Below are 10,280 nucleotides of genomic sequence, written 5' to 3'. Positions count from 1 at the left end.
CTCTTGTGACATCTGGTGATAACCTGTACCCTGTAAAGGCTTTCACATTTTCGTGTGTGTGTGTTTGTTTGTGTGTGTGTATGTGTGTGTGTGCGTGCATGTGTGCGTGTGTGTGTGCATGGCATGTTTAGTGTGCGGTGCTCACCTGGGTGGGCCTGCAGTGTGAAGCATTGAGCAGGGCCTCAGTGTAATTGGCAGGTTGCGAGATGGACTGAGACTTGGTTAAATGAGCCTCACGCCGCGGTTCCCCGGCATTGCACACCTTAATTAACGCCGGGTCAGGAGGCGAGCGCAGGCTGCCACCGGCTCCGTGGAGGGGAGGGCGGGGCACCATCACTGAACCAGAAAGTTGACGTGTTCTATTTCACGCCGGTGGTTCGGAAAAAAAAAATGACTTCTTGTCTTTCAAATCCTATGACCATTTGTCATGTCTTCCATGCAGAAAAGAAGAAGAAAAAGTTTAATCTGCTGGTAATGAATGCCTCTGGTAAATCTCATTAGCTCAATTGGAACAATGGCAGATTTTTCTTGTTCATTATTTACAGTTCACTACTTTCCCTGTGATGTTAAGCTTTGAATATCTGTGAATAAAAACTATCTCGTGATTCAGCCTCCACCATGGGAATGCTTGGCTGGATTATACAAATCAATAGTCCGTGTACTGAGATGTACAATAAATTTCTGTTTTGACTGCGTAATGAATAAATCATTGTGGATAGACAGCGTACGTACTGTCTAACAGCAGTTGTAATGTCTCTAAAACAATATCGTGGTTCAAATTCCACCATGGGAATGCTTGGCTGAATTGTGCAAATCAACAGTCTGTGTACTACAATATACTACAAATTCCTGTTTTGACTGCATAATTAGAAAACCATTGTAGATAGACAGCGTACATGCAGTCCAGCAACTTCCTGGTCACTGTATTAACAGTGTGGTGGAGAGATTAAGGAAGCAGACCTGTAACCTGCATGTGATTTCTCTGCCCTTGAGCAATGGCTTTTTAGCACATATCCCGCTGTAAAAAATTGATTATGTGTGCAAAGCCGGCTTTGTGACTCAACCTGGATCAGTGCCTTTTAAGCCAATGTAACCTGAGTGCCTTGATGGGGGCATCTGTGCTCGTCAGGCGATCTCACAGGTGTCCTGTCCTATCCGTCAACCCCAGCTCGACTTGGCGTTTCAGCGTTCGGGTTTAAGTTCGGATGTGGTGTGTATGATGCGCTCTGTACCGGACGCTAGCCCCAGTGCTAACCCGTGTTGAGGTCTTCTTAAGAAGGCGGTTGCTAATGTCGGCGTGGCGACTGTCCTTCCGCTTCACTTGCTACGGGGGATGAGTAGCATCTTCAGATCTCCCACGGCAACCAGGACCCAGCTGGTGGGGACTCTCGGTGCGCAGTGGCTGATTAGATAGCAAGTGGAGTCGTTAAAGCGACATTACTGTATTGACAGAGAAAGTGCTACTTGTAGATAGACGGCACTTTCCCCATGGACAGTCAATAATGAAGAGAGAGCCACATGTCGCCTACGGTCTATGACTCTTGTGATGTCGAAAAAATGTGAAATGCAGTTTGGAAGGACTTTGATGAGGTTACTGTAGGCCGAATCTTGAATCTAGTATCTTGGACTCTGGATAGGCGTGTCTGCCAAATGCCTGTAATGTAATGTAATGTAATGGACTCCATACATTTAATTGAACGTCAAGGTTCTAAGTTGCTGTCTTATAGGTAAAATAGGAATCATATACATACATGTAGGTACAGTCATTTCTTGCTTATGATTTATTGAATATGCAATCTTTTGCGATAAAAAAAGATTGCCCAGTTGTTCCGAGTAACAAGTAACCAGAGAGCCTATTCCAAATTAATTATTATTTATGTTTCTGAATAAAAAATTGGCATCAGTTTATCTGAAACTAGTGTGCATATTCTTCCCTTGGCAAACATTTCTTTTTTGCATAGGAGAATAGCACACAGAAGTCACGAAGGTCAACAGAGAAGAGAGGGCTTGTCTGGGTTTATGATCTTAATGAGTATCCTTGCTACTCTTCTCTGGTAACCTTTTCCAGGGGTACGGTTTTAAAACTTGAGTGCAGAACATGGAGAAAATGTCAAGCCGAACTACAAGTGCACACGCCTCAGCTTTACTGGAGGGGAAGGAATGCCCTCGTCGATTAATTTGCTGACGTGAAGAAGCATGTATGAGTCTCATTCCAAATAAGATAAACTAAGGACTGATGAGCTATCTCTTGTGCTTGTCTACTGTATTCCAAAACTTCTTCATGGACATGCTATGAATTACACTGGAATCACATATATGCGCTCCTGTTGGCGCAAGTCTGTTTGTGACATCAAAAAATTTCCTGATGTTTTCTCATTTCGAGATGTAGCACCAGACCTGATTTCACGGCATCATTAAGCAAGTCAGCAGTTGTTCTTACGAGGATTGCTTTAATCAGCTCACTCAGGGCCTTCTACATCACACTGCTTGTGAATACTGATAGTTTTCACCCGTCTTTGTTCTAGTTAGCTGGCACAGAAGGAGCACCACAATCAGATTCAGTTGAGTTCAGTGTAATCGTTCTCACTGTGGCCTTTTCGGTAGACAGAGATGTGAGTGAGAAATGTGAATTGATTATCCTCTCACTGCGCTGCCGCCACAGTAAACCTGCTACGCAGGTTCATGATTGCTGCATCTGCGGGGAAGAAATATTCAAAAGCCTTGCACCGCTGCCCCTGGAGAGCACAGGAGACAGGGATGCAGCCTCTTATATAATTGAAGTTGATTGCCAGGAAAAGTGGTGGCTGATTTTAAAAAGCAGGGAGACAGCAGCTGGCCGTTTCTGCCTCTGAGCCAGATCTGGCCTGCCCCCCGGAGCCCAGCTGGGGAGGCTGGGGTGAGAAGTGTCTCCTGGGCAGAGGGGAGAGGAGGATGGGACGGATAGAGCAGGCTCTGCTGGGCAGAGGGGAGAGGAGGATGGGATGGATAGAGCAGGCTCTGCTGGGCAGAGGGGAGAGGAGGATGGGATGGATAGAGCAGGCTCTGCTGGGTAGAGGAGAGAGGAGGATGGGATGGATAGAGCAGGCTCTGCTGGGTAGAGGAGAGAGGAGGATGGGATGGATAGAGCAGGCTCTGCTGGGTAGAGGAGAGAGGAGGATGGGATGGATAGAGCAGGCTTTGCTGGGTAGAGGAGAGAGGAGGATGGGATGGATAGAGCAGGCTCTGCTGGGTAGAGGAGAGAGGATGATGGGATAGATACAGGCTGATGACTGGGGAATGAAGCTGTCCCAAGCAAGGTAGAGTGAGGAGGGCTGGCAGAACACTGAGTTTCCAGACTTGGCAGGTGGTGCTGAGGTGCTGTGTGTTCCTGGGTGAGGTTTGTGGGCAGGGGCTGGGGCGTGGTGCCAAGGTGCTGTGTGTTCCTTCCTGGGTGAGGTTTGGGGGCTGGGGCTGGGGGCTGGAGGCTGGGGGGTGAGGTTTGGGGGCTGGGGTTGGGGATGGGGCTGGGGGCTGGGGGCTGGGGCTGGGAGTCAGAAGCAAGGTGCCAGGGGCTGTCTGTCTGTGAGAGGCTGTCCCCGGAGGTCCCGTTTCTCTGGGCTGGGCTCCAGATTCAGCGGTGGTGGCCTGCTGGGACCGGTGCCCTGATGGAGGCTGGCAGCCCCAGAGCCAAAGCTGGATCTCTGCTTCCCCTCTGAGAGCATCTGGGGCTGCTTTGCATGAGCTGTCCTGTCGCATTTATACAGGCCAGCTTCCTGCCTGCTTCCTCCTGGACCGTTTCTCAGCTGGGCTCTGATTCTCATGTGCATCGTTTCTGCACTGTAATCGAGTTTCTGCTAACGGCACAGAAATGTGGTCGTTTCCTCTGGAATGATCAGATCAACATGAGGCTTTAGTGTTCTGCAGACTTCAGGGCCAGGTTGAAATTACAGATTATGTGTGAGTGCAATCCTTGAATTGATTTGGTAGGACTTTTTACTGAATTCGGGTGTATTGTTTTATGTCACTGCAGATTAAAGAACCCAAATCTCTCAATTCTCTGGCACTGCTTTAATTAGTTTGCCCAGCATCTGCCACAAGTGGATGGCCACCCTTCCCCCCCAAAACTCCCCCCCTCCCAGAATCCACATAAGCTTTCTTCCAATTTCCAGGAGGGAGTTTTCCTTGCCAATGTCGTCCTTGGCTTGCACATGGGGCCTGGGCCCAGAACACCTGTAAAGTGTTTTCAGACACTGATTCTTTGTGAAAAAGCACTACACAAATAAAACCAAATTCAATTGAACTGAATTTCAGATATGTGGATGGCGACATAGGTAAATGCACAAAGCATGTTGTAACTACTGTGAGAACCAGTCAGGGGAAAGAAACCCAGTTACGGGATGTCCACAGTCCTACACAGTCCTAATTACATTTAAATCTAATTTGTCATATCATCAATCAGATTAGATTTGGAACCATCTCTGATATTCCACAGCAGGTGTTGCTCAACCTAGGTATAGGCATTGCAGTTCCTTGTTTCACGAATTTCAGGCAGCACAATGGGATTTGTCTCAATAGGTAACTGTATCACATAGCATTTTTTTTTTACCTCAGCAGAAACAACGTGTTTGGCTGCCCTCCTTATATTAGCGTTACGTCACCATGGAGACAGAGTGCTGTCCTAGCTATGCTGCCAGACTACATGCAAATCCAGAATTCTGCTCTTAAATATACAAAAATTGAATCAGGTATTTAAGAAATATAATTGTCTCCTGAGCATGGGCGAGCTTTATACTGTCAGAATCAAAGTAAATAGGAATGGTGAAGGGTGTGTGGTGCAGTTGAATGAATTTTGGGTTAAAAAATTAAAATACAGTATATGTTGTAACCTTGTTGAGTGGCCATGATAATTATTAGTAGATGAAAGCGATTCAGATGTAACTAATAATTTCTTTGTTCAAAGACACGGACAGGTTGTTTTCAGTAGGAAAAAAACACCAAGCTTTCGCATTGCATTTGGTAAGAAATTTAAAGGTACAACACTGCTCTCTTGTGGTTATAGGGGGTCTTTGTTGCACTCAATACCAAGGAGCTGTTGAAAACTAGTTTTGTCAAACATACTGTACACTTGGTTATGCATTTTGAAACATTTAATAGGCATTTATTTAATGTAGTATACTTCACTAAACAAATTGAAGGATTATCTATGGACTTTCAAATATGTTCCCACAAAGTTTTATTGAAAGGCCTTTACTGATTTCCAAGGTCAACTTTACAAAAGTAATATATAATATAGCTCGATCAGACACAACTCTATTGATGCTTTAAATGACATATTTAAGGTATTTCTTCCAAATATGAATCACATTCACTGTATAACCTGTGAAGATCCATACACAAGCACGTGGAAACTGTGAAGTTTGTTTCAGAGTAGTGATGCAGAAAATAATCTGACCAGAGGCAGTTACTGCAGATACATTTCCCAGGGACGAAACAGCTCAAAGCTACCTGCAAGGAGAAACCCTGTTTCCATGCTATGTGATATCCAAAGATGTTCATTATTTACAAAAGAATCAGTTTATCCTTCTCAATCAGTTTTGAAATTTTTGTGCAACAAATTGTGCAACAAGATGCTATAAAACTGTCTTGTGGTTTCAATATATGAAATTTTTTTTTTTTTTTTTTTTTTTTTAAAGCATAGAAGCATGAAATAATCAAAGATTCATAATTAAGTCTGACTCAAGTGTTCAATCCGTGACTGTGACCCTTTTGTTTACCACAGTATAGAGTTTTCTCCCATCTGATGATATACAGACAAAATATTTCAGAATATATTGAAATTGAAAAAATATATGAAACCGGTGTTCTGTGATCGCTGTTGACGCACAATTGCTTTTTAACATTCACGGGAAATAAAGAACAAAATGGTAAATCTCTCAGAGAATTAATTTCTAAGGAGTGAGTAAAAATCAATAAGAGTCACCCGTCTCCCCCCAATAGAACGCCTCCGTTTCTATGGTTTTGTTGCTAAGATACCAACCATCTCAGTGCGCCATCTTTTAGAAAATACTGTGTTTCAGAAGTCATTACTCTGAAAGCCAGTAAGACAACTAAGCAGAGGTAGTGTCTGAGTAAGAAAGTGGGTCCTCGAAATTTAAAAATTGGAAATAATTGGAAATGACTTCTGACGAAAATAGCCTATCTAAAATTAAAAAAATGATCATATTCCTCATTATTGTCCTGAAAAGATTTCTAATAGGCCTACATTAATTATCTTGCTCTAACTTTAAATCTTTGTATATATCTATAAACATGTCCGCTTTTAATTTAGGTTGTTTGTTGCACTATGTGAATTATAAATTGTGCACATTATGAACGTGATTCGTGTATATGAATGACTACTTTACACCACTACGCCTTATCAGCCATGGCGGTAGATGGCGCAATTAATACACAAACTACCTAAAAAGAGGGTACCGCTCCGCTCTTGATATTTCTGTGTGACTTCTTTTTGAGCGTGGAGTTCAATGGGAGTTCACTGGTGCTACTTGATAGTGAACGGAGTGTATACGCTATATATAGCGTAATACAGTAAATGCACAAAGAGGCATCGGCCAAAATATTGTTTTCTATTTGCATGTGAATACAACCGAAGATGAATTTAGCACTGAGGCACTGGAAGGAGGCTGCGACAGTCATTCTAGCTGCTAGGACTAGACTCAAAACTGCAACCGACTGTTTGAAATCAAGGGAAAACCCTTCGCCTCCTGACTTTACCAAGTCGGACTTGTCACCCAAGCCCGTTTTTGATTATGATGTGCTATTGCTGAAGCGAAGTGTCAAAAGTGGGTTTATGCCTAACGCTTACGTTTTCCCCGGTGGTTTGGTTGATCCCTCGGATTTTTCCAACGATTGGTTAGAGACTTTCAAATCGTTCCGGCACTGGCCAAATTTTGGGTTGGGGTTTGTCAAACAGGCTCCGGAGACGAGACCACCTATTTTTGCTACGGACAGACAAAAACTGGGGTCTCTTATTCCAAGTGCTGTTGCGTTGAGAATCTGTGCCGTGCGGGAGACCTTTGAAGAGTCCGGAATACTTCTTGTTGTTCCTAAAAAGGAGGAGAATGACATTGCTCACTGTTTGAACCATCCTGGAGACAACAACGTCGCGACTTCCCCCACAAGGTTAAACGAGCTCTTAGATGAGCGTGAACTGGCTAGGTGGAGGTCTTTGGTAAATGAGAATCCTTTTAATTTCATCCGTATGTGTGGAGAACTGGACTGCATGCCCAATATATGGGCAATGCATGAGTGGGGGAATTGGTTGACCCCCAGAGGTCTCGAGACAAGTAGGAGGTACGACACTGCCTTTTTCATTTGTTGCTTGGAGGACATCCCACGTACCATTCAAGATGAAAAGGAAATAGTACATTTTAAGGTGATGTGTTAAGAAACGAAGTCTTGCTTCACAGTTAATACGGTACAGTGCATTTGTCCTGTTCCATTCGTAGGCTGCTTTTGTATTAATTACAGACGTCTGGGTACTCAGTAGAGCTCAAGTATGAAGTTATAATGGAAGGTAACCCGACTCAATGTTGCACGATGTCGTCTTAGTAATTTGTCCTTGACATTACATTACATTACATTACAGGCATTTAGCAGACGCTCTTATCCAAGTGCCTCAGGTCAAAGTGCAGAGGTGCAGAAAAACACACTAGAGTGAAGTAAAGATCGTAGTGCCAGAAGTGACCACATAGATCAGGACTGCAACCCTGTAGGGTAACCTGTTGAGCAAATAAACAAAACAATCCTGTCAAGTACAAAACTAGCACTGAAATCACATTTGCCTAATCAGAATCAAACAGAACAGCCCTGCCAAATGCAAAACTAACGAGATTGCATTAGCCTAACTAGGTACATTGAGGTAAATAGAGTAGAGCTAAACTACAGGCTAGGGAGGGGTGGTGAGAGGTGCAGCCTGAAGAGATGAGTCTTTAGTCTGCGTTTGAAGGTTGACATGAAGGCCTATAGTCATTAATCAGAAAAACTCCAGGTTTAGAAATAGTGTAGACCTTAAGCTAAATATAAGTGATATATAATATAAATCTGCTTGCTCTATTCTCGTGTGAAGCACATCTGAGCACTGTCTATGTGAACTGCATGCAGGAAGAAGCAGTAGCGATCGTGCTCTCATATTATCCACAGTGACAGGCAGTGTTCCTTCAATGTCTTAACAGTCTCCTCTGTCTCTGTCGCTTACAGTGGTCCACTCCTTCTGAAGTAATGCAGAGCTTCCAGGCCCGACAGCTCTTTCTAGCCCTGCCGCAGATCTACGAGCTTGGCCGAATGAGTCGCTTTCCACAGCTGCAGGACCTGCACAGCTTTGCCCGGATGAGAGCGCAGGAGGGCTGCGAGTGCTTTCTGGCTGTACGACTGGACTCCAGCGACAGTCGCGTGTTCCTTCTGCCAGGTCATGCCCGCTGTTTCTGTTAAATGGCCCATTTTCTCCTTTGAGAGCATATCTGAAAGTGATCTTAGAAATGTTTCAACAGTTCTTTTTTTGAGAGTGTGTTTACATTTTGTACATAGTCTGGGTTTTGTCCTTACGTGAAGTCCGTCCAGTGAGCATGAACTGTAATACCAAGTGCCTCGTCTCCTGTCTTTGCTATACAGTATAAAACCAAGACCCCCCTCCAGAATTGAATAAAACCCACTAGGTATCAGGTAGGAGTGGTTTGGAGTAAGCAGGTGGGTCAAATGTTTTTTGAATAGTTTGTAACATTTTGCCCCTTTGTGTGTATGTGTGTATGTGTGTGTGTGTGTGTGTGTTTGGGGATGGGGGGTTCCTCATGCTCAGGTGATGAATTGTACACTGAGAATGCGGACTTTTCGGGGGAAAAAGGGGTGATCTTACGCACGGAGAAGGGTTTTGAGCAGCTGCAGCAGGAGAGCTCGGCCCTGCACCGCCTGGTGTTCTTCGACCTTTACACCGTCACCGTCCAAGTGAGCATCACGCCAAAATACAAGCACCTGTCACCCATCGGAGGTCTTCCTCAGCCCAGCTCTTCAAGGCACAAGAGTCAGCTATGAGCCTCGTGCCAAAACTCCTCATCTCCAGCTGAATGTATTCTTTCAGTCATATATTTACTAAGAATTTTATCAGATCGAAAACAGGACGTAATAATGTGAGATTTACAAGAGGTGACCCCTACACAATAGTGCAGTATAAGACCTTTTTTATTGTTTCTACATTTGGTGATCGACATCTTTTAAAACCCAGTTAACCTCATTTTTTCATCATTATGATACTGTATAACTTTTGCTAATGTGGTGGGATTACATAGTAAACATGTAATAAATGTCCTGTATCTGCTTTGTATACAAACGTGTTTTGTGGGGTCATTTTGACCGCAGGCTCTGTAGCAGTCTAAAATGTAAGAAAATGCACAACCTTTTTTTATTGGTTATCTCTGATTTTTTTATGTGGGTGATTCTGGTTGCGCTTTCCCATACAGGTTTCAGATTTTTTCTTAACTCGGGCTCTAAAATTAGAATTTTCTCTAAGATTTTTTTAATGTTTTGGGATAAAAGGTCAGTCATTTGGGAAAAATTAAGAAGGTGACTGACAAAGTGTCAATTTTTCTATTAAAACCATTTTGTGTTGGTTTAAACTGTTGGAGTAAATCTGACGGCAAACATAAAAGGCCTCATATAATTTCAACATAATTTGAGGGTTAAATATCTCCTGTTAATTATGATCTGAAAACTTGTGGTCAGTTTAGGGTTAGGGTTAGGTCTTCCCCCTGAAATGATCAAAATTATTGACCAAATGTAGAGTTTAATTGATAAATAAGGTCCAGACTTCTTTTTCCTAAATCACAAGTTAATTTGACTTAAACCATTCAAACAGTGATGGTACATATCGGGCCAGTTTCACAGACACAGATTCCGTTTAGTCCTGGACCTAATTAAGTTTTGTATGGAGAATCTCTAAAATTGAATTTAGTCTGGGACTTGGCTTAATCTGTGAAACTGGACATTGCGTACTTATTAAAAACATCGACTCCTGTTTTCTGATAGAAATTTTGATTGCAACTTGTTTGATTACAGTATTCATTTAAATTTATTTCAGCACTTTACAATTTTTCAACTTTTACAAATGCAGACTATATAAAGTTATTTAAATAAAAATTGTTTCCATGGCATTTCTTCTGACTATTCTCATATTTATATTTTCTATGTTCCAGTTCTGATCCTTACATGTGTCTTTAAAACTTGGTAAAGAACATGATATTGAAACTTAA

The 10,280-nt window shown here is 42.9% G+C and overlaps 1 protein-coding gene across 1 annotated transcript; it reads left to right on the top strand.

Moving 5' to 3' along the window:
* Nucleotides 1–6,476: 6,476 nt before the first annotated feature.
* Nucleotides 6,477–10,181, top strand: nudt19 (nudix (nucleoside diphosphate linked moiety X)-type motif 19). The gene is made up of 3 exons (XM_035394887.1): nucleotides 6,477–7,414; nucleotides 8,239–8,446; nucleotides 8,834–10,181. Exons 1-3 carry the CDS (start codon nucleotides 6,632–6,634, stop codon nucleotides 9,064–9,066), a joined length of 1,224 nt encoding a protein of 407 aa, XP_035250778.1. The 5' UTR covers nucleotides 6,477–6,631; the 3' UTR covers nucleotides 9,067–10,181.
* The last annotated feature ends 99 nt before the right edge of the window (nucleotides 10,182–10,280 follow it).

The sequence above is a fragment of the Anguilla anguilla genome, chromosome 16 (genome assembly GCF_013347855.1).
Source record: "Anguilla anguilla isolate fAngAng1 chromosome 16, fAngAng1.pri, whole genome shotgun sequence".
Lineage (NCBI taxonomy): Eukaryota > Metazoa > Chordata > Actinopteri > Anguilliformes > Anguillidae > Anguilla > Anguilla anguilla.
This window is presented reverse-complemented; position numbering and strand designations above follow the sequence as displayed.